Source organism: Festucalex cinctus, chromosome 1 (genome assembly GCF_051991245.1).
Source record: "Festucalex cinctus isolate MCC-2025b chromosome 1, RoL_Fcin_1.0, whole genome shotgun sequence".
Taxonomy (NCBI): Eukaryota; Metazoa; Chordata; class Actinopteri; order Syngnathiformes; family Syngnathidae; genus Festucalex; species Festucalex cinctus.
In genome coordinates, this window is record NC_135411.1 from 52,960,032 (window position 1) to 52,984,830 (window position 24,799).

Sequence of the window (24,799 nt, forward strand, 5' to 3'; positions counted from 1 at the left end):
ATTATTCACAAATCTATTTAGAATTGTAATAAGCTTTTTTTATTTATTTCCAACATGGCCCTGGTTGCTCTCCTTTGCTCTGCTGCCACCTGCTGGCCGTTCATGTAATAACTACAATTTCTTCAACCCAGCGGCCAGCAGTGACTTTTTCGAGTGGACATGCTGAAGTATAACATATGCTTGCACCCGCAGGGGTCTTTTTATTATTAATTTCAATATTAAATATTATTTTATACCGCTGTGTAGGTATAAAATTAAAGCGGAAATATTCAGGACTGACGCAGGTTAATACGGACACACTGTAATGTAACCAGTTCCGTGGTGCATGAAATGACAAAATCACAATTTTCCAATTCGTTGGAAATTACAGTATTCGGAACTGGCCCATGATGTAAACTCAACCCGGGAAAAGGGAAAAAATGACATCGCAGAAAAGCCGCAAGAGGTTTCAATAAAGTTTACTGACCTATTTGGACAGCCAAGGTAGCCACTGATATTTCTTGTGCAACCTTTCTTGAAAGTGAGGGATGAAATTCTTCCCCGTTTTCGTGATGATTACTCCAGTAGGTCGACCATTTGAAATGATATTTTCGCTGGAGCATTCCTGGAGCGGGTCGGAGGACTGCGGAGCATGGCCGAGAACGCTGGAGCCTCCTCGGGCATGATATCTGGCATTTGCCGGTCCTCTATCTCCGGGACGCAAAGCCACTGACTGCTAGCAAGTGCTAGTTACAATATAACCAGTACAGTACAACAGCTCTCTATGCTAGCTGGAAAGAAGTACAACGTTAACTGAACTGCACGCCTCCTCCCCTCCCTGCCTCCTGCGAGACCCGTGTTGCGTTCACTAACTATGGAGAGAAATTTGTGTCTTTATTTTCAATCAAACAAAAAAGGAATTTGCAATCAAAAAAAATTTCAATCAAACAAAAAGAGGATTTGCAATCAAAAAAAAATTTCAATCAAACAAAAAGGGGATTTGCAACCTCAAATAAATTTTAATCAAACAAAAAAGGGTTTTCATATAAAATAAAAATTTGCAAACAAAAAAAAACATTTCAAACATGGATTTGCATTTTAATAAAGTCTTTTGCAAACATTTTTTTCGTTTTGTTTGCGAATCTGTTTTTTGGTTGCGAATCTGTTTTTTGATTGAAACCTGTTTTTTGGTTGCGAATCTTTTTCTGTGTTGTGTGGGCGGGGTCCTCCGTTCAACCGATGATAGAAGCCTTGTCATTGGTCAGCTTGGAAGCCGCTGCGACAACTTTCATTGGTCAGATAGGAATGGGGGTGTGACAATGTTCGTCTGACTATTTCCTGGTTCATTTTGTCCAGTAGCCGCCAGCATCGAGGTAAATATAAACCCCCCCCTCACTTCTAGTTTTCCGTTTTGTTTATCTGACATTTATCTAAAAGCAACCCTTGATCTATCGTTTATCCGGTGATTTGTTCTAACCATTACAATTAACGTAATCACTCACTCAGCATTGCTTAGCCATGTTAGCTAGCTAGGTAACTGATGGTCCGATACATGATACATACATACATACATACATTTGTTTCACATACAGGCAGGGCTGGGAATCGAATTTATTTACACTAGCTGCTTCCCCTAAATCTTGGATGTTTGAAGTAGAGATTCAATTCGTGATAATTCTGTGATTATTATTTATTGGTCCTGGTTGTTTACTGTACGAGTCAGGTTGAAAAAGAGGGGGAACTCATGCACCGTCAAAGCGGTGACACTGCTACTACTAGGATCCAGGCCACGTAACCGTTTGATTTTGGTTAGTCTAGTCATGAATCGTGATGTTTTGTTGGTACGAGAAACGGCCCAAATAAACGGCCTGCTGAGATAGCTGTTATTATGCTTATTCATGATTAGTTTATTACATTACATTAATAAAATGCTAATTATTAATCACTTATGAGACGTTCTGGTCATTGAAATAAGTAGCCTCTGCTACATTTATTATGTCTTGGGTGTTTGAAATACAGAGGAAGTGACTGAGATTACGTAATATAAATACATTTAGTTCCTGTGATTGTTTCATTGTAGTTTTCCTGTTTCAATAATGTTCAAAACATGTGTCAAACATAACTTTGTCAGAATTTTTTTTTTACATGTTTGGTACTTAATTCAAGCACACTTTTCTTTACTTTTTAGATGCAGAAGATGAAGTTGGTGGTTGGTCACCTCTCTTCATGAGGTGATGCTGTGGATAACTGAGCAGGGCCACAAGCACCTGCTTATGTCAGACAGAGCAATTTAAAATATCAATAAACTTTGACCACAATTGTGAGGTACAAATGCCAGGTCACACATTATGTTACCCCCTGCACAAACACCATTACATTTCCAACTGCTCATATGAGTGATTACCATTCCTTTAAATCACATCTACTGACTGCTATCACCTTTGATGCCAGATTTGACACAGTGTAATTGAAAGGGCAAAAAAAAAAAATCACATCTATTTCATTTTTTTTGAGTAATTACAGGCTGTTCCTACCAAAATGTTTGTTTTAAGTTTAACAGTTCATTTTCTGAGCTTTCTTGATTTCTTGTTGGCAGGCCAATCATTTCTTGAGAAAAATGTCTGTATAAAATCTATAAAATGCTGAATAATTGACTGGTTGTTAGTTCATATGCATGCTTTTTTTTATGAAATAAAAGTCAAACTGTTTTACACAGGAATTTATTTTCATTTTTTACATAAATTTAAATGACCCTTTGGGCCGCGAGACACTAGCACTAGAAGCAACATTGAGAGTCTGCAAATAAATGACGCGACCAAAACTCAAGGACTCCTTGTTTGGATTGATTTGCCGTAAAGCAACAAGTCTTTCCTCAGGTAAACGACAGTGGATATCAGGTATAACGATCCCGTGTTCACCGTGATGGTCCAACGGTAGTGTCTCTTCAGCTTGCTGGATCTGTAATATCAAATACATTTATGAAAGCTACAGTAACTCCAAGAACTTTTACTCATATAAAGTTTTTTCCTCTGGTTATGTACGCTTTTACCAGCAATAAAACTGCCCTGGCCTGCTCCTCTTACAGTAAACATGCATCTCGCTATGTCTACATTTTCTACCCCTTGGTCTGCTCGCACTCTAAAAGAAAAAATCTAGTCAGTGTAATTGCAAAAGTACACCTACAACTCAGATTCCCCTTCTGTTTCAATCTGACTCATACAGTAAACAACCAGGACCAATAAATAATCACAGAATTATCACGAATTTAATCTCTACTTCAAACATCCAAGATTTAGGGGAAGCAGCTAGTGTAAATAAATTCGATTCCCAGCCCTGCCTGTATGTGAAACAAATGCAAATGTTTCTTTATGAGTATAAAAAACAACAACAAAACTTCATCCTAACAGCTATCCCAAATTAGCCGTATATTTGTGTTTTGACTGCCAACAACATAGCTTCATGACTGACTCATGTATCGGACCATCAGTTACCTAGCTAGCTAACATGGCTAAGCAATGCTGAGTGAGTGATTACGTTAATTGTAATGGTTAGAACAAATCACCGGATAAACGATAGATCAAGGGTTGCTTTTAGATAAATGTCAGATAAACAAAACGGAAAACTAGAAGTGGGGGGGAGTCATATTTACCTCGATGCTGGCGGCGACTGGACAAAATGAACCAGGAAATAGTCAGACGAACATTGTCACACCCCCATTCCTATCTGACCAATGAAAGTTGTCGCAGCGGCTTCCAAGCTGACCAATGACAAGGCTTCTATCATCGGTTGAACGGAGGACCCCGCCCACACAACACAGAAAAAGATTCGCAACCAAAAAACAGGTTTCAATCAAAAAACAGATTCGCAACCAAAAAACAGATTCGCAACCAAAAAACAGATTCGCAAACAAAACGAAAAAAATGTTTGCAAAAGATTTTATTAAAATACAAATCCATGTTTTAAATGTTTTTTTTTGTTTGCAAATTTTTATTTTATATGAAAACCCTTTTTTGTTTGATTAAAATTTATTTGAGGTTGCAAATCCCCTTTTTGTTTGATTGAATTTTTTTTTGGATTGCAAATTCCTTTTTTGTTTGATTGAAAATAAAGACACAAATTTCTCTCCATAACTAACAGTCAGACATAATAGTGCTCAACATAAATGGCAACCCCCCCACTTAGTTTGTTACACTTCCTTTCCTCAAAAGTTCTCCGGGAAAAGGGCACTCATTGGGATTCGGTGATGAACTTGAACTGAACAATGACAGTTGACCACCGAAAAAGCCAAGTAAACCAATTTTGCGCATGCATGTTGTCAGATAGGCTGCGTGACCGACAGGTTTTTTGCCATTCAAATGCCGCATGTACCGAAACAACGTTCACGGAACTAACACAATTGATTTCTCATTGTGTATGCGCGAAACAGACTGTCCCGCGAGGAAAACAGGACAAAATATACAGGAATTTAAGACCAAAACAGTAGAACCACGGTATTGTATTTTAGAGGACGCTGACAGAAATATTTTCAATGATTTTATTTTGAAGAGGTCGGGCAAGCACTGCTTAAAAGCCTGCTATGACTGATCGCCACTGCTTCAACCGTTCTTTGCAGTTGAGACTGGCTGCATCAAAGCCTTCTATATGCTCTAGCATAAAATCAAACAAACAAACAAACAAAAAACGTATAAATATGTCTTTGGGACACTTAACACATTTAAAATAGAACATATTTATACATTTTTGGGAGCAAATGAGTTGTTAATTATTCAACTTTGATTTGATTTTCAACATATAGCCAAGTACACAATATTGTATCAACGAAACATAGTTTTCAGCTTTTCACATAACACTTTCTTCAAAGAAAATAAATAAATAAATAAATGAAGGTTGAATTGAAATCCTTTTATTCCCAGATACTTTAATTTAGCTTTAGGTAGAGAAATCCAAACACATTTAAGTATTTTAACTATCATGCTTAATAGATAGGGGCCAAACACTGACTAATGCTCCACCAGCTGCTCTACTGAGTGTTGAGCACCATCATTTGAGATCAGGTCAACCGCATAAGAGTATGTATGTGCATGTCCATGTGCTCCAGTACCTTATTATTCCATTATCCACGGGCTACTAGGAAGTCAAATTAAAGGTTAGGCCATCCATTGGCATGTCGAACCAGATGACAAGGCAAATATGTCTCAACATCCTTTTATAGCTTGACTTTCATGTTACCATATAACAATAGCTTTGGGCTCCCACTTACAGCGTTGTATAAACAGGCTAGGAGCTATTCCTTGAGACGACGAGGAGGCTTTTGTCACACTTCTAGTGGACCTGGCGGTCTGTGTTCATGTTTGTGTGGAGTGGAACATAAAAGCACATACCAGGAGTACTTGCAAAATAGGGACTCTTAAGTCTGAAGGGTGTTATTCATACAGGTTACTCATTGATCCAGAACATTAGGGAGTGGTGTCACAGAGCTGTGGAACAATACATGCTGATTGTACCAATGGAATCTCAGTTTTAATTATGCTAATGCTAGATTAAAATTGAATTAAACGGTTTGTAAATCATGATTGATTGATTGCAGCTCCTTCTGGTGTACAACTTGGCCACCAGGCAGCAGTATAATACAGTTATGGAGACAACGAAGAAGAGTTTCCTACAACCGGAATTAATTAATCTGTAGTAATTTTAGTTCTTTTTTGTTGGTTTTTTTGTTTTTACAGAGGCTGTGAAAACTATGGCTTGGAGTGTTGTTATACTGTATTTGTGCTCAAATATCCTTTCCTTATAACACCGCCACTTTGGAATTTAGTTTTTGTAGCCTGCCCAAGAATTGCATAACCAGTACCTGAAAAGATGGTCAATCAAAGCAGTACAGTACGGATTGTAAAGGAAAGTGAAACAGAAACACGAGTACGGAAGAATACATGCTGACTCAAGTAACATCATCCCAGTTACATTTCAAACAACTTATGTAAGAATGGAATTTCGGTTTGTGGTTTAATCAGTCACCACTGAATTACAAGCAACCTCTTAATTATTGTAGTTTTTAAAATCCTACAGTAATGACCTAATTCGATAATACAATAAGAAATAATTAAGTCATTTTGGACATAGACATTGTGCTGCTTTTTCTGATATGCCTTGTCCACCTGGGGACCATATAATACAGACTAACCCCGGGTTTTCACTGGATGCGGTTGCGGTGCGGTTGCGGTGCGGTGCGTCTTGACTGCGTGCTCTGGACGGGTCAATTTTTTTGTCAATCCACACCGGCTCCGCACAGCTGCGGTCCGGCAGCTCCGTCGCCGCCCACTTCCCAACGTGTCTCGCGGGACCGCGCGCGCGCGATCATGTGGCATTTCACAACGACAAACATACAGAAAGTCTGTGCTCAACAGAGAAGCAGAAAGAGAGGTGGACTTCTTTTGATTTAACCTTTTCTTCTTCTTCTGCTATGAGATTCCATGCAGCATCCTTTTTTTGGTTGTCCTTATAAAAAGGATGTGCCGTGTCATATATTATTTTGTGGTTTTCCACCTCCAATATAAACCTCTCCTCGTCCATGTTCGCTGGTGTCTAAACCGTGAATGAGCACATGGCCCGGCGACGCCCACGTCACGTTTTGCTGAAAAACTTGCGAAACAGGAGCTGGCGAGTGTTTTATTCTGAAAGGTAACCGGAAATTTATTTTGAAACTGCCTCGGTCTTCCTGTCCCGCTCGATGTGTTTTGTGCTAGCTTGCCATTTGCCGGAGGCCTACCGCTGCGGCATCCGGCAAAAATAGAAAATAGGTCTATCCTTGCGGAAGGCTTGCGGCACGCCGCAGGCCTTCCGCAGTCGACACGCAACGCACCCGCAAGCTGTGTAAACTGCACCATTCGAATGAATGGAATCTAATTGCTTGCGTAACCCCGGGTTTTCACTGGATGCGGTTGCGGTGCGGTTGCGGTGCGGTCCGGCGACTAGCCTTCCGCAAGGATAGCCTATTTTTTATTTTTGCCGGACGCCGCAGCGGTAGGCCTCCGGCAAATGGCAAGCTAGCACAAAACACATCGAGCGGGACAGGAAGACCGAGGCAGTTTCAAAATAAATTTCCGGTTACCTTTCAGAATAAAACACTCGCCAGCTCCTATTTCTCAAGTTTTTCAGCAAAACGTGACGTGGGCGTCGCCGGGCCATGTGCTCATTCACGGTTTAGACACCAGCGAACATGGACGAGGAGAGGTTTATATTGGAGGTGGAAAACCACAAAATAATATATGACACGGCACATCCTTTTTATAAGGACTGTAATGTATTGTGAGTTTGATGTTCGCGATTGCTTGTTGTGCCCGTCTCGCTTGCCGTACTGAGCGGCAGCCGGACGCGGAAGACAGAAATAAAGAGTGGACCCGCACTGACCCGACTCTCGTTATTAATATACTTTACAAGGACAACCAAAAAAGGATGCTGCATGGAATCTCATAGCAGAAGAAGAAGAAAAGGTTAAATCAAAAGAAGTCCACCTCTCGTTGTGAAATGCCACATGATCGCGCGCGCGCGCGGTCCCGCGAGACACGTTGGGAAGTGGGCGGCGACGGAGCTGCCGGACCGCAGCTGTGCGGAGCCGGTGTGGATTGACAAAAAAATTGACCCGTCCGGAGCACGCAGTCAAGACGCACCGCACCGCAACCGCACCGCAACCGCATCCGGTGAAAACCCGGGGTAAGCTACAATTAATACTTGTTCTTCACAGAAGATGGAGAATATATGCCTGAGAGTATTGACATAAGTCTAGATGTGTTGTTGCCCCTTTGTCTTCAAATGTCTATTGTTGAAAGAGATAATAAAAAAAACACGCACACACCTTAACAATGGTGCTATTTCTTAGCCCATCAATGGTATTTTGCATTGTTTGTTAGCATTAGGCTAAGTGGACTTTCTAAAGGCAAAGATATTGTTAGGCGTAATTGTCTTTATGTTTAGTTTGAAAGTAAACGTCATCTGGTAGTGGCAATAAACAGCTTGGAGATTCTTTTTTAAAGAATTGCTTGCTGCCACAATATAGCAATTGTATGTATTTTTTGCTCTCAAGTCAAAGCAAAAACAAATCATCAGCTGAACAATTGCTCATTAAACTTGTAAGTCAAGTCATTGGTATCTCGAGACACCACTGCATATACGCGTTGGAGAGAAGCAATACGCACATATTCACTTTATTATACGATTCCACAAACAGGAATGTGACACCTGCACACGCATCGCAAAAACACACACGCAGGAGGAGGAAGGAGCGGTGGCATGAACCAACTTGCACTTGGCTCCAATGGAAAAGTGTCAGACGCTCGATTGCACAAAGACTCTGGAAAGAGGAGCCGGGAAGAGAGGCATTCCGCAGGATAGACCTTGTGTACATTAGACTGAGCTGGAACTTAGCTGGAGGAGGTCAATGAGGCTCAGCGGATGGGAGCAAGATTAGGCAGTCGTGGAAAAAGAGGAGGAGGCAGAGGGGTGATAACCTTGCTCTCGCAAGATGAATTCTCGCGGTATTTGTGAGTTCACAAACCGTTGAGAATACATCCTGTAGCGCTCCTGTTGATTTCCACCTATGGACCAATCACAGAGAGACATTGTGTTTGGGGCGGGATATGCAACTGTGACGAAACCAGAAAGCCAGCGCTGACACCAAAACCCAACATGGATGAATGGACGCTAAAATTAATTCTGTTCTCGCAGAATTACTCACCGTTTCCTTGTTGAATGTTGAACAGCGAGAGGCGATTCGTGCATTTCTAGCTGGTAAGATGTTCGTGCACCCCCCACCAAGAACGAAGACATGGCCGTGATTGGTTAAAACAAATGTGTACAATGCCGCATCGTCCAATCAGCTCGAATTATTGTACAGAATGTCCCGCCTTTCTCGACTAAATTACCGTGGAGCGGTACCAGATGGATATTGCGAAGAACTCCCTTGAGTGAAGTGCAATAGCAATCTGGCTATCGCCAGGTTATGATATGATAGATATGATGGCCTTCATCACCTTCCACGTTTCATTAATATTTTCTATACACCCCCACCTGTATTGGGCCAATACACCAAAAAAAAAAAAGTGTCACAACACAAAAAGTGTACTGTATACTTAAAATATCCATCCATCCATCCATCCATTTTCTTGACCGCGTATTCCTCACAAGGGTCGCGGGGGGTGCTGGCGCCTATCTCAGCTGACTCTGGGCAGTAGGCGGGGGACACCCTGGACTGGTTGCCAGCCAATCGCAGGGCACACGAACAACCATCCACACTCACAAGCACACCTAGGGACAATTCAGAGCGCCCAATTAACCTGCCATGCATGTCTTTGGAATGTGGGAGGAGACCGGAGTACCCGGAGAAGACCCACGCAGGTACGGGGAGAACATGCAAACTCCACCCAGGAAGGTCCGAGCCTGGACTCGAACCGGAGTCCTCAGAACTGGGAGGCGGACGTGCTAACCACTCATCCACCGTGCCGCCGTACTTAAAATATGATATGTCAATTGACACAAATTGAAAATCAAATCAGGGCCAGTTTACTTGAAGGTAAAGCTATCACTCATTGGATGACTGAATGCAAAGGTTAATTGTAGCTACTGCCATCTAGTGGAAGATCATTTAATTGAAGAACCATGAACTATGTATTTCACTTTTGGACCAGTGAACTTAGTTCAAACATTTTCAACTATGAACTGAACTAGTTCATTTTCAAATTTGTGAGCTGAACTTTGAACTAGTTTGTGTAGAAAATGAAATCTAAAAAATCATGATGCAGTCATAATGATAATTCACATAACATTTGATATGTGCTTCACAGCGGTTGGGAATAGCTGCTCAAAGCATAATTTGATTTTTACTTCAGCTGTACCTAATAAATCACTTGAATAAATAGTGTACCTCATATAGACACCTCCCTTTTCCCCTCAGAGAAGAAAAAAAGAGAACAAGTGATACGACTTTGCATTTGGGTTATGAGTGTAAAATTGACTTGACATTGGTTAGCTTTATGTTTTATTGTATGTAAAGAAACTAAGACTAAACAAACTAAAAAAAAACAAAAAATAAAAAAATTAAAAAATTAAAAAAAAAAAACTTACCCCTAACACATGCCTGTTACTTTCTGAAGTTGTGTTGAATAAAGGATTCACCTCCAATACAACCTCCATTTGATGGCTTTAATTACTTTCACTATAAGCTCAATGCAGAGCACCTGCAGAGCAAGACATGGCATCTGTAAAGCTGATGTTTACAACACAAGGAACAAAACATTGGAGGAACCAACTGCCAAATGTTTGGATGTAATGCAGTTCAATGACATCTGTCAACATTGAAAGATATAAGTGTACATCTCATTTTTGTTTGGAGGTGTACCCAATGTTTTGTCTCACGAGCTACAAGCACTTTTCTACCATGATGTCATTCATTTGCAGACCAAATCTGCAAGTGGAGTGTCGTAACCACACCCAGAAGATCATGCATGGGTCTTTCTCCCCAAATATGAATTACGAAGAACGTACATTCATTTTTCCATAATGACAAAAGCGGTGCTGTCAACCACTCCCTCCAAAAATGCACCTTTTGAGGATGTCAGTAGCACACTTACCTGTGTATGAAGATTTCTTCATGGTGGCAGACGTTTCCTACTGAGGTCTGTGATATTAAAAAATGTAATGGTTCTTTTTTTTAACTGGCTTATTTCCTTTGTGGTCCTCTTCAATTGATCTGGGTTAAGTTTGAAGGCGTATTCCAGTGCACTGCGCACCTCTTCAGAGAGAGAGAGAGAAAAAGGCAGACGGTAATGGACACAATCACACCTGCGCTCCTGCGTCATGACGCATACCCATGCGCCATGTGCGGGAGTGGTTTGGCTCCTGAACTGTATGCTGATCCATGTTTAGGAGCCCTACCTAAGGCAGATAAGACACACAACACAGAGACTGTCTGTGTGTACACATCGTTTGTTAGTTCATCTACTGATTGAACATGTCAATAAAATATAATGTGGATTACAATGCAGATATGTGAAAAGAAAAAAATGAGTCATAAGAAAGAAATAGTTTGGGGCATTTACATTTCAAAAGATGTGTTTGGTACAAACGCAGCACTGATAATCACAAAATGAACACAAACACCATAGAGTGATTGCATGCTTTGTGGCTGATTTTCTTCAAAGTGGGGTCTTAAGTTTTCACTCAGAAAATAAACACTTCATAAACACTGGATGTATACACATGAAATCCTTCTCAATCCACACTTCTGGGCTTCTGTTAATGTGCGGTGGTGATTTTGTCATCAACCACCACCTCCCCAGCCTGTATTTTTGCCATTTTGTTGTGTTTTGCCATAAGAGAAACGTTTCTGGGCGGAAAGTCTATGTTTACCCCTCCAGCCAATCACAGAACGGGGGGCGTGTTCCTGAAGGCAAGTGCAATGTTGGCGAGGAGAGCGGAGGGGTTGAGCCATGGGAGGAGTCCGTTTTGAAGTGTTTGTTTACAAACAGAAACGGACAAAATTTAAGTTCGACCTGTTGCCATAGTGAAGGAATTATTGAGTTTCAAATAGCAGCCAGTGTAAGCACAAAACCTTCATGTTTCTGCTTGGAAGAAGAAGAAGAAAAGAAGGTAAAGAAAAGCCTACTAGAACATCTGAAATTCCATTGGAGTTAATCGGGGCATTTAAAATGTTGGCAGGTGTGCGCTGACTCCCATTTAAAGTTTGAATGTGACTAGTTATTTATAACCGCAACTGCATCTCCAGTTCCAGGGTGTGCACACTTGTGCAACCACATTTCAATTATTCTTAATTTCACTCTGTCTATATTTTTTTTTAATGCAGTTGACTTGTATGGGGCATTAATTGGAGAAATATATTAAAATCATTTATATTGGAGTAAAAAATATTAAGAGAGGTATGGTTTAAATTTATATCCGTCAAATAATTACAGTAGATCTTACAACTGTTTAACCCAATAAATAAAATGTCAAATCTTTTTTCATGTTACTTTGTTTTGGCAAAAATACTACTCACATCACAAGAATTTGCTTATCGTTAGTTGGCTTATGCGATGGGCCTCCAACAGTGTGTGGGCGTCTGAATGGAACCTGTGACCCACTCAGCAGCATGAGTCATGTGTGTCTGTTGCGGCAACATTCACCTGTTTACTGTTACACTGAGGGGGCTTCACTTCAATTTAAGAGAGAGAGAGAAATTGCCAGTTTTGTCAAAAATACAAAAAGAAACAATTCTCTGTGAAATGAAATATTTTACTTCCTAATTAGGAGTAACAAACAACAATTAAATACTAATTCAATTTGTGACATTTTGTGTGACATTTTTCTAATGTAAAATATGTCTGGACTTAACAAGTCTGCCTCACAGTCGAGAGGTTCCGAGTTTCTGAGTTCTCTCTGCACTAGCTCAACTGCAGCAACATTCTTCAGTTTCATCATATCACGTGAAGAGAATTCCTGTGTGACAGCTGCACGCTTGCGCTGCACTGACGTCTTGTGGCCGTGACATGCTCTCATCCACTTCCTTTCACTTTCAAACACAGCCGCCGTCTATGACCACGATCTGTTGTGAACTTGTGACCGCTGAGTGGCTATCAGCCGTTATTGTATTAATGCTGTTTTAATTGCTATCGCGGGCTAATTGCTGAAAACACACAAATGTGGCATAGTTATTTTATTTAGCCGCTAATGCATAAAAAGGGTGATTAAAGAAGAGCCACTGCACTTTTCCTGTCATATACATTGGGACTTCAACCTTTGAATTATGAGGATTTCAAGATACGAATCAACACCCGGCTGATTTTGTTGTTGTTGTCTTGAGTTGAGTTCCAAACAAAAATTTGAATTACAAGCACTAAATGGAGGGAACTTCACAAGTACATGACGCGTAGTGAACAATTCTTCAAGAAAAAAAAAAAAGTGCTTGCTTTAGGCAATTTATTGCTACTCTAAGTTAAAGTTTACACATAAAACAAAGATAATTGCATGTTGTGTACTTAACCAAACCAAAGTCCGTTAGCCTTATGCTAACACACAATGCAAAACACACCACAAATGGGCAAAGGAATCTGATGCAGTGGAACTTATGGCTCCAACGTATATTTCAACACAAAAGGTATCACTACACATGCAGACAGGCAATATCTTCAAAAAGAATGTATACTGCAGCTTACTGAGCCTCTTAGCTGTGAAAATGTTTGTGTGTATTTTTGTACATGTGTATAATATTGTCCCCTGGTGGCCAAGGCATGCACAGCAGAAGCAACACTTGAATGAACTTTGAAGCCACAGACACGAGCGAGCGATCGGGTTGGGTCAACTTCACATCATCCTCCCATGGAGGTCTGCTTGCAGTTCCTTATAAACTCACTTTGCAGATTGCATGCTTTGGCCTTCTGCATGGACTCCAACATATCCGTTTTTTTTTCCTTCCGCCATATCAAGTACCTCAAGTGACAATTTTAAAGAGATTGAGGAGCCATTTCCAATGGCTGTGAATCAAGTCAACTATGTTCACACCCACAACGGCGCAAAAGATTAAACAGTGATGATGTAAAAGGTACTGAAAAACATTTCCAATAAATGACCTACCCTCAACAGAATTTTGAGTTACTTCATAATGCAACAACAACAACAACAACAACCGCTCCACCCCCACCGCCCAATTGCATCTAGGCTCCCTGCTATGGGCACTTCCACACATTTCAAGTTTAGTCCTGCAAATTCCCACATATTGTAATCACGATTCCCATAAAATTATTGTTGCAATCATTGGAACGTTTCCAATTTGAAAGCTCCTTGGAAGTTCGCAACCCAAAGTGCAAGGGGACGTTCCAACGACTTGGCACTTGTTGCTAAGTAATTAGGGTTTGTTGGGGGGGGAAGAAGACTGAAGAAACAGTTACACAAAGTCAATAGCAGCTTAGAAATGCATTACACACCCCCATTCCACATGTCAGCTATCACCACTGTTGTATAACCTGTAGAATCTCTCTCAGGACATGGCAAGATGTGACTATGAAACTACTGTCAGGAAAATCCTACTAGAACATCTCAACTTTAAGGTTTAAAAAAAAACAAAAAAGGGAGAGAGAAAGACACTTTGAATTGTGGCAGCTGTGTGCAAGCTCATGACTGAATGCGATTGGTTAATTTTGAAACCCTTTAAGTTGAGCTGTATAGTTTACAGAGCACATTGGTGGTGGAAAAGGTTTGCTTTGCAACTTGAAATTCAAATCAATCATACAAATTTGTTGATTCACTTCATTATTGGATCGTCAGCATTATGGTGGTGCACACACGCAGCTGATGATTATCTCTGAGAAACATATCTTGCCCTCAAATTATGCCCAACATTATTTGCCATTTCCTGTTACAAGTTATGGCACGTATAGAAGCTGCAGCCTCTGCACAATGCGTGTGTTTAAAAAAGCACACACACACACATTGTGGTGTTGCTGCGTTTGGCCCCTCGGCTGTGTCCCCACGAAGAGGGTCTTGGTTTCCGCTCGCTGACGATGAAGCCGTTCCATTGCTTGTTGTTGTTGTAACACTTAGCCCACATGCTTCAACACTTGCATGTCTCGGCCGGCTCAGGAAATTCATAACTCGTAGCCACAAAAGCACACGCAAAAACACCGACCTGCTTGATGCATGCTGCAAACCTGATGAGAGATTTGTTTTTGTGACATTTCCATGTTGACTCACAAAAAGCGACGGGGCGCAGATGACTGTTTGCTGTTTGCGCGCCTCTTTAGCCGTCACTCAATGTTCAGCAAAGGGATAAAAGTGGGCTGATTTCATGCTTGTTTGCACCTCACAGCAGATGTATCATGATGTGTTTATCATCTTATGCATCCACACAAGCCTGTAATTTCGACAGTACATTCACTTTACAAAGATAATAATGCTCTTGATTAACAAAAATGCAAAGAACATGGGACCTGAATGACCAAACTGTTTTGCTATGCCAACAGTTTTTTTTAACCATTAGTTACTCGTACAACAGGTATCGTATCAGGCCGATACTCCGCCTTATTTCAAAGTAATGGTACTTTCGATACTGGTCTTGTGGCCATTTTACGACCAGGAACTAGTAATTAGAAGAATGGAAAATTGACATTAATTTCATGCAATTTTAAGGAAAAATACTATATTGGTATATAGGGATGTAACGATATCCAAACATCACAATACGATATTGTCACGATATGAAGGTCACGATACGATAATTATCACGATATTGTTTGGGGGGGGGGGGTTGGTGATATTTAAAAAAGATCACAATCACAGTTGCACAATGGTTAAAAAAAAATCAAACAGTTGTACTCAATGGAACAATTGACAGCACAACTTCAGATGAGGGTTCCTATTTTTGAAAGAAGATGGGGACCAATCCTGGACATTGTTAGATAGGGTATTGATACCCTGGGTATGTGGAGGAAATTTTTGTTGTTGTTGTTCATATTACTTGTATTTGCATGATACCAATTGTATGTAAAGGCCCTATCTCAGGACAATTATTGTTATTGTTATGTTGTTGTCGGTTTTGACAATAAAAGTTCAAAAAAAAAAAAAGATCACAATATTGTAAAAACAAAAAAGGAGCTCATACTAAAAGAAGCACAATATTATGCTTTTGTACATAACAGCAATGCATATAAACCAGCTACAATCTCTAATAACAATATTGAGGCACTTACTTGCTAATGCAAGCACACATTGATCGCTTCACAAGCAAATTAGGCTCCCCTTTATCTGACAATTAGCATAGATTTTAAACATCGAAGGCCAAAACATCCCCAATGAAAATTAAATTGCACTAAAAAATTAGTCATTAGAGGGTGCTAGAACTGCACAAATGGAAATCAACCTGACTTTTTAACAGATGTGTTCCTTTTGAATATTGTGAACATGACGACGACGATATTGTAGAAGTTTTAATATCACGATATCACGATATTTCCCTTATTGTTACATCCCTATTAGTATATACACAGCAGGTCTTTAAAATTGTCTGCCATTGTTTTTTGGGGGAAACTTTATGTATCAAAAGTACTAGTGGCATCAGGACTTGGTACCCGTATTGGTGATTACTCAAGAATTGAGTACTTGTACTGGTATCGGTCTAAAAAAATGTGGTATCGAACAGATTAATAAAAAGTTTACACACCCCTGTCAAATTGACTGTTGGTAAAGTATCACCAATTGAGCATTTCCAGGAAGAATTTAAATTTGAATGAAATTTGATGGCTAATAAGCTGGCCTGGCTATACGTGTGCAAATGGCCCAGTTTTTTTTTAGCAACTAATACAAGCACAGAATATTGTTTTATTTGTTTGTTTGTTTGTTTGTTTGTTTGTTTGTTTTAAATTGCAAGGCGGAAAGGGTAAAACAGTTTCCCAATCCTGATCTACATAAAATGCATACAGTGATGACAGAGTAATACATATATAATTTTCTTATTAGAAACCAGTATATTATTATATATATATTATTATATTTTTTTCAATTATTCAATTATTGTTTTCTCTTTCATCCATCCATCCATTTTCTTGACCGCTTATTCCTCACAAGGGTCGCGGGGGGGTGCTGGCGCCTATCTCAGCTGCCTCTGGGCAGTAGGCAGGGGACACCCCGGACTGGTTGCCAGCCAATCGCAGTTCTCTTTCATATACAGTGAATAAATTTCATACAATATTAACACAAAAAGACGATTCTTTAATACTAAATGATGTCATGACATATACAATGAAAATCATGTCACCGGGCACAACATTAGTTATTGCCTTATGTAATGCAAAATATATTTTCAAAATTATATCTATAAAGATAATAATGCTTAGTATTAGAATGGCAATAATACAGCGCGTGCAAAACCACGATGTATTATACTGAGTCATTTCTAATATTTTCATGAATGACCTAAATACCATCTTGTACAACTTCAATAATAAACATGGTAAATTAACTCACTACGAGTGTCAAACAAAACTAAGCATTCAGGTTTGTGAAGTCAGACGTTTTTGTATTGAATCTCATTCAATTCTGTACCTAATGAAGTGTCCGGTGAGTGTAAATGTCATGTGTACATGTATCACAAGCAATTGGAGACAATGACATTTATAAAAAAAATAATAAAAAAAATCAGGTTGCAAGCACAGTCAGTATATTTTTCATGTACCTGATTGGTTTATCCAGTGGCATGCATGCAGTGTTGCTGCACGGCTTGTTTGCAGGCCTTACAGGATGTTTTTTTTTGTTTTTTTGTTTGGTTTGGTTTGGTTTATTGAACATCGAACATGTAATACAAATTATAAAATAATAATACGGAAAGAAAATAAAAGCCAAAAAGGAAAAGAATTATCAGCAAAGTTGGCTGTTCAGAGCGAGTAGGAAGTAGGATGTCTTTACGGTCGCTGAGTTCCACGCATGACCTCGTAAACATCATTGGTGACTCCGTTCCGTAGCCTCCATTTGGCATGCCACCTTTTGATCTGACAATGATATGATGAAATATGATTAATATAAGCCTTGATGTATTTGTAAAATGTAACGAGGCTATAAACTGAGAGGCACGAAATGAGACCTCAGTAGCAAATACGAAAGCATGAATCCCACAATTTTTTTTCCCAGTCTGGAACTCCTTGCAGTTAAGTATATAAAGAGCCCGCCTTCCACTATAAGAAAATACAGTCTAAACACATAGACAGACACAGACCTTGGGTATGACCCATAGCAGGAAGGCGATGAAGACTCCAAACAGCACAGCAGCCGAAACCACAACGATCACCAGGAGAAGGTTTTTGTTTGGGTTGCCACACTGCTGCTCATCTAGTAGTGAGACAAACATTTGGAATAAGAACAGAAAGTCTTTTTGTTACAGGTGAGAGTAGAAACCAAACACAGTCCACCATTATGACATGACAATACATTTAATTACTGGGTACAAGTATGTTCGATGCTCTGCATAAATGAGTACACCCCAACAGGTTTGTAAAACCAACTTTAGTTTCCTGTCAGAATTAAGATTTTGTATGGGATACTATACTACAAAATATTCCTGCAAATGTGGGGCATTGATTGCAAACAGGATTTGTTAATTAGTACCCCCAAAATAGTATTTGTTAATGAAATTTATTAGAGTACATTTTGCACAAATAAGTACACCTCGAAAAAAACGACTTGGTAATTCCAGACCTAAGAGACGTGTTGCCAACCATAAGTCATGGAGGTCATAGAAAATACTAGAAGTAGTCGTTTTTGTGGCGGGGTGCATAATTTTTTTTGCATTAATTTGATTAAAGTGAAGATTTTGTAATCTATTTTATTAAAGCCTTACTTTCATGTTGTGAGTTAAGCGCATATTCTACAGAAAACATTTTGTCAAAATTTTGCAAATTGTTCTTATATTCATTGAGTTATTGAATAAAATCTTATTTTATTTTTTAAGGGGGCATACTCGTACATGTAGGTAACGGGGTGGGAATCTTTGACTGTCTCAGGATTCGATTCGATTCCGATTTTTGGGTCTGCGATTCGATTCAGAATCAATTTTCAATTATTGATTCAAAATAATTTGATTGACAACGATTTCACCTTCAATTTACAGATGTGCAAAGAATTGTCATGATCTACTCCAGTCTGACTCGCTAATGCTAATTAGCGTGCTACTCACGGCACTTTTATCACTCAAAAGAACGGCTATTCATACAAAACACGTCAGGAATGTATACAGAGAAGTAGCTTAACATTACTCACCAGCATATGCTCTTCCTACGCTAAAAAAAACAACTTTTATTGGCATAATTTGATCGTGACTTTTTCCTTCTACTCTAAATATGGCTACAACTTAACAGTGTATCGGAACGCGAAACCACACTGCCCCTAAGTGGCCACATCGTGTACAACATGGACAGCGCTACCAAATTGTTGAAAACAGAAACATCATTGCACATATTTGTGACTGTATTTTATCTATTCCTTGATATGATGATGTCATAAGGTGATAAACGCTTGCCTGAAACCACCAGCAGCACCGAGCCATTGCCGTCCACATCCCTTTTGTCCGAGATTTTGATGTCAAACCACTGGTAGCTACACCAGTACGGCCCTGTGTCTCCTGGAGTCAGCTTCGAGATGACCACGTCCACATTTGGCAAGTCTCCATGCACCGTAAGCCTTCCGCTGAAATTCTCGGTGATGGTACTTTTGTTGGATGTCATGTAGAGAACTTGAGATTCCTTCCTGAGGCCTTTCAATAAAATCATCGTCTTGATGTGTTGAGAAAGTCTGCACTGGATGGAGACAGATCCGCCAGTGGGTCTCCATATCACTGTTGCATTGTTCTCCACTGAGGTAGATGCAAAATGATATTTCATATCTGTTTGCATTATTTAGGTATTCTTTTCCTCTGTATAAGTCTTACCTGCTTCAACCAGAGTTGTGCCAAACAAAAACAGGACGGAGACGAGACCTAAGCACACAGCAGACATGTTGAGCATGAAGCCGCACTAGGAAATGCATCTGTATGTCTTCCCACATCATGACACATTTGAATACCGACAGCATCCTGTCACCTTTTGGTAGCTGGTGTGAACTTAGACGCATGTGATTAGCATCACCCCAAAATGGGGTCTTTCCCAGAAAGTGTAAAAAATATTTAAAAAATGTTACTGCTCCTAACTGAAACAAAATGGTGCAAATAACAAATAGCTATCATCTATGATAGCAATTTGAGATTTTCTATGTAATATCTTTTTTTTACACTTTGATTACAGAATCATTAAAAATTGTAAATGTGTCTTCTCAAGTGCATAATTACGTGCTTTTGGTGTTCCTTAGACCAGCGGATTTTCCATTTCAAGGCAAACACGGTGAAGTGACATTGAGATGTTATGATGCACAGAAATGGGAAAATGCTAACAAAAGTGAAATCAGCCTCAAGTGTAAACACTCAATTCAGTGGCAAAAAAAAAAACACTTTTTTTTTTTTTTAACCCCATACCAATGGTGGTTTTAAAACCAGTTTCACAGTAATTTTAGAAACCTACTTTACTTCCAAACATTTTAGTCTTCTTTTAATGTTTAGATGTTGTCAATGTACATTCTTTTAGTTCAGCGACTGTCTTGTCATTTGGCACAACAGTGTCCTCTAGAGACAACAGAGCAAGCACACCTGACTACAGCCACAATTAGAAAAAACAGGGGGCACACGACAGTGAACTGCCACGTATTTGTGGTTTCGGTATTCGCTGCTTCACATATTTGCAGAGTTTTTTTTTATACATTGAAAAACTCCTATATTTGCTGTTTTTGCACCCAGGTCAAGGCAATCAAAGTGAAGGTCTTTGCAGCATCTACAGGAGGTGCGAAGGAAGGAATTATGTTGTCAGTCAAGCAGCTACACTTAGAGAAAAGTTGTGCTTGTCTAAAGCGTTCTCGAGGGAGGGTGTCAATTACAACAGGGTTTTCATCTCTTCGCTATTTGCGGCTGGACTTAATCCTTATCTCATCATGGGATTCCCATGTGATTAGTGCGATTGGAATAGATATTTGAACACTAACTGTGATGCAACACACATGTAAACAGATAACAAAACAATATTCACTGTCATAAAGTCTATACTCTGCAAACTAAAAACGACTATTATTTCAGCTTAAAGTGTATGGGACAACTCAGGACATTTTTTAATGTTGTTTTGAACGATATAATATACATGACAAATGAGCGACTCGTCGAGTCAAAACATATTAAAATAGTATTTCCTTATTTTTAAATTACCTGTGCAAAATCTGGCCATTGGCGCGCTCCCAGCGGCCGAATCGGATATGACGTCAGCGGAAGAACTGAAGTCAGCGTCTTTGCTTTGCCGCTGCAAGCTTACGACTGCTGTGTGTTTTATGTCATCAACTGAATTTCTACAATGCCGTCACTAAGTGTAGTAAACTTACATTCATGTCTACATGAGTTTTATACTGACCCCTAGTGGTCATGTCGTGCACGCAAAGAGTCATAAAGATCATAATATATATCGTATTCTAATTAAGATTGTGTTTGTGGACATATAAGCAGCAAAATCCATTATTTTAGTTAACAAACATTAATGAAAACATTTAAACTAAAATTCAATAAACAATTTTACTCATGAAATGAAATAAAATAAAAACGAAAATGTTTCTTAAAAAAACGAAAACTAACTGAAACTTACTATAATTATAGCAAAAATGTCCTTTGTTTTAGTCTTTGGTAATTAATCTACTACATGAGCCTTGGGGATGTTTTTCATGTGATTTTAAGTATTTTTATTTCGATATTAACCAGCGTAAAGACGTTTGAAAGTGATGTCACGACAGAAGTGATGTCATTAGCAGCCAATAGAAAAGCACCTTCAGATGACGTCGCACTTACACGACTAATTTGCCTGCTTGACTTTTGGCTCCAATGGCTCCGCTCGCCTGATTTTTCATTTAACTCAGACGAAATGCAATGCTAGGTAAGAAATTAGTTACTTTTTTCATTTTACCTTGTTGTTTATTAAAAAATAAAAAAATAAAAAAATTAGTACTTGGACTATCTAAAACTAAGCATTTTTTTTTAACTTAAACTAATAAAAACTATCAGAACCACTTTGAAAACTAATTACATTTAAAAAACAAAACTCAAAACGAAATAAAAACTAACTAAAATGAAAATTCCAAAACTATAGTAATCCTGGTTTTAATCCATGTCAGTGGGTGACCATTTTTCTACTTGCTGTCGTCTGAAAATCACATCATAGTCGCTCAGGTAGCAACCAATCACAGCTCAGCAGTTTATGCGCTCTAAATAATATATTGTTTAGTTAATTATGAATTTATATATATTATTATATATAATATATATTATGTTTAGTTAATTATGAATTTATATATTCACTTTGGACTAATTTAATTCAATCGTTTTACCACCTGAAGCAATTTATTTTATACATTGGTCAGTAATTCTCTGTTTCATCTTAAATTGGTTCAGCAATTCTTTTCACATTACCAAACCCAGAAAATGGGTAAGCCATGATCGGTCATTACCTGAGCCGTGAGCAACAAGTGATGTAATTTCATTTTCAGTAGACAGCAACTACTTTGATCGATACAAACGGGTGCATTTTGCTGCCTAATTCCTATTCCACAAATGAAATATAGACTAGTGAGAGTCGCATACAATATTACTGCAAAAATTAAATAAATACAAAATAAAATGGGGTTTGACTTCCCCTTTAAGCCTTTACTGTAATGTAGAAAACAACTTTATAAATAAGATAACACAAGAATTGATTATTAAAATAAATGCTCTAGGAAGAGTCCGACTGTATAAAAACTTTTAGGCACAGGCAAAAAGTGTGCTAGCAAACATGAGACATATATCAAAACATATCTCTCACAAATTCCCAGAATGTAACAATTCAGCGACAGCGTCCCGCAGGCGCACACCCGCCTCATCCTGTTCGCCTCCCTCTGGACTAAAAGCCTCCACCTCTTCAACTTCTCCATGAGGCACATGTCCGACGTCCATCAGCATGTTGTGAAGGACGCAAGCGCTCAACACCACCGCTCTCGCTCGGCTGTCATTCCCGACATCCAGCCGCCGGAGTCTCGTGAATCGTCCCATTAGGCCCGCGACGGCCCGGTCCAGTATGCGAAAGTGCGGCTCCAATGCGGCATTGAAGCGTTCCTCTCTGGCCCCGCCTCCTCCTGGATACGGCGTCAAAATGTGAGCGGTGAGCGGGTATCCGGCACGGGCCACCAGCATGGAGTCAGGAGGCATCCGGTTTAATTCCCGATTGAGGTGCGAGCTAAGCAGGCCGCCTCGGTACACGTCCCGCCTGCTCTCGATGAAGCAGTGGAGGAAGCGTCCCGTGCGGTCGCACACCAATTCAAGATGGATCCAAGATGCGGGATGCTCTGTCTTCTTTATCCTCTTCACTTCCGGCTCTGCGCTGTCTTTACTTGATGGCAGCTGGATGGGAATACGGGTGTGCCCCAACACTCCCAACACCCGAGTGATGTGCCGGCTTCCTCCCGCCCGCTTGGTTTCCTGTTCCAGCACTTCAGAGAGAGGGAAGAGGATGGCCTCTGCCTCGTCACCTGTGGACGAAACATCACCACTATGAATAAGACGGCATTTGACCATTGTGGCCAGATTTGTGCGTCTGGAGTTGACTGTAATCCTGTCAACACATTCAAATGGAATTTTGATTAAACACAATATAAATAAAGATAATTGATGGATGGAAATTAATGTATTTTAGATTGATAGATTAATAAGAGTCACATTTTGTATCTTCATTAAAAACGTGAACAAAAGTGGGCGGGTCTGATTCCGAACCATATAACTCCAGGGCTGAATGATAAAGTCCTACTGCGGCCCTCAGTGGGACAAGTTAAGTCAAGTAATCTTTATTTATATAACTGAAATTTACCGACACTGCGATTTTCATCTTTGTAAAAAAAAAAAAAAACTAAACAAAAAAAAACGCCAATTTTGCAGGATTTCAACAAGTCAACCTGGTAATGTGCACCTTCTGTGGTAGTTATCAGATGCTGTACACTTATATTTTTGCGCAATGTGCTTGTGGCTTTACGCCACCCTTAAAATCTTACCCAGGGGCCAGCGAATGTGCTCGTCCCGCAGCGTGTTGACACACTGGCAAAAGAAAAAGAAGATGCGGTGGATGTTGCCTTTCTCGAGGCGGTACAGACGGGACAAAGTGCGGTAGCTGACACGGCTGGAGAGCAGGGTGAGACACAGCGGGACCGTCTGGCTCAGAGACAGGCGGGCACGACCCGCAAGGCGGGTTCGCGATTGGGAGTCCCGCAGGAGAGCAGTCACATGCTGAGTGAGGATAATATATAATCACATGGCGCATGTGACGTCACCGTTAATATACAGTGATATGGCGCTCACCTTTGCTGCCTCCACTTCCTCCCCGGTACTAGAGGATGCAGTAGTGGCGTTATTCCTTTGTGGAGGTTCACTTGCTTGTTTGACTTTGTCGATCAAGTCCGCTTCCAGCACGTCCTCCATGGCCTGGTCCAGTCGCTGGTCCAGCTCGACGGCAGACAGAGGCTGCCATTCCCGCTCCACCAGGTCCAAGACGGCTCGGCTTGCCGCTAAAACGCAGCCGTCGACGTCCATTTGCCCAGATAGTTAGAAGAAGAAGCGGTCTTTGGAAGATAATTAAATGAGGCTTCACTAAAAGAAAAACCCATGTGTCTTTACTGTTAGCTAAATAGCTAAATGCTAACGGACGCGGCGTTCGGGGACAGCAGAAAGTGGAGGAAACTTAAGTATTCTCGTAGTAAAAACAGTGTACTGTGGTGTGTTCAGGGACATTACAGGAACAGTCCAGAAAATGACTGCCATAAATCAAATGCAAACTTAGCACCGTTAAGTTACTGCGTTCTCACAGAGGAACATTGCATAACCTTTCAAGAAACGAGCACAGTCTGTACGGCTGTACGCGGTAGTAAATAGTGGGCTGTGGTGTGTTCAGGGACCCCAGTCAAATCAAAATGAGCTGTAGTGTGTTCACAGACTTCTCTGGGATTTCTACGTGCTTTATGCTCCCACAAGCTGAGAACATAGAAAATGATGGTAGCATGAGGAGGATTGTAAAGAAACCAAGGACATTGGCGTGTTGAGGAACTTTGCAGGAACACCCGAGTCAAATCTATTTAGAAGTCAAAGAGAGGACGCTCACTCATCTTTAATGTCCAATCAATTCCAACTTTGAACATTAGCCCGAGTTAACAA

At 40.0% G+C, this 24,799-nt stretch overlaps 2 protein-coding genes and 1 long non-coding RNA gene across 4 annotated transcripts; 1 reads left to right on the forward strand and 2 right to left on the reverse strand.

The window, feature by feature from the left end:
* The first annotated feature begins 1,113 nt into the window (after nt 1-1,113).
* On the forward strand, nt 1,114-2,692 carry LOC144001565 (uncharacterized). Its single transcript, XR_013278519.1, has 2 exons — nt 1,114-1,352; nt 2,168-2,692. It is a non-coding gene; the product is annotated as an uncharacterized LOC144001565 (long non-coding RNA).
* A 14,015-nt stretch (nt 2,693-16,707) lies between these two features.
* LOC144001609 (uncharacterized) lies at nt 16,708-20,904 on the reverse strand. 2 transcript variants are annotated; one of them, XM_077496209.1, is made up of 5 exons: nt 20,792-20,904; nt 19,436-19,483; nt 19,028-19,360; nt 17,729-17,841; nt 16,708-17,504 (listed from the first exon to the last, which is right to left on the reverse strand). In XM_077496209.1, the coding sequence occupies exons 1-5, from the start codon at nt 20,808-20,810 to the stop codon at nt 17,418-17,420; spliced, it is 600 nt and encodes a 199-aa protein (XP_077352335.1). In that variant the 5' UTR covers nt 20,811-20,904; the 3' UTR covers nt 16,708-17,417. The 2 variants fall into 2 exon arrangements, with proteins under 2 accessions (XP_077352335.1, XP_077352254.1); XM_077496128.1 differs by lacking the exon at nt 20,792-20,904 and having other exon boundaries at nt 19,436-19,548.
* A 399-nt stretch (nt 20,905-21,303) lies between these two features.
* LOC144001730 (uncharacterized) lies at nt 21,304-24,490 on the reverse strand. Its single transcript, XM_077496305.1, has 3 exons — nt 23,951-24,490; nt 23,647-23,878; nt 21,304-23,130 (listed from the first exon to the last, which is right to left on the reverse strand). Exons 1-3 carry the CDS (start codon nt 24,179-24,181, stop codon nt 22,424-22,426), a joined length of 1,170 nt encoding a protein of 389 aa, XP_077352431.1. The 5' UTR covers nt 24,182-24,490; the 3' UTR covers nt 21,304-22,423.
* Nucleotides 24,491-24,799: the final 309 nt, after the last annotated feature.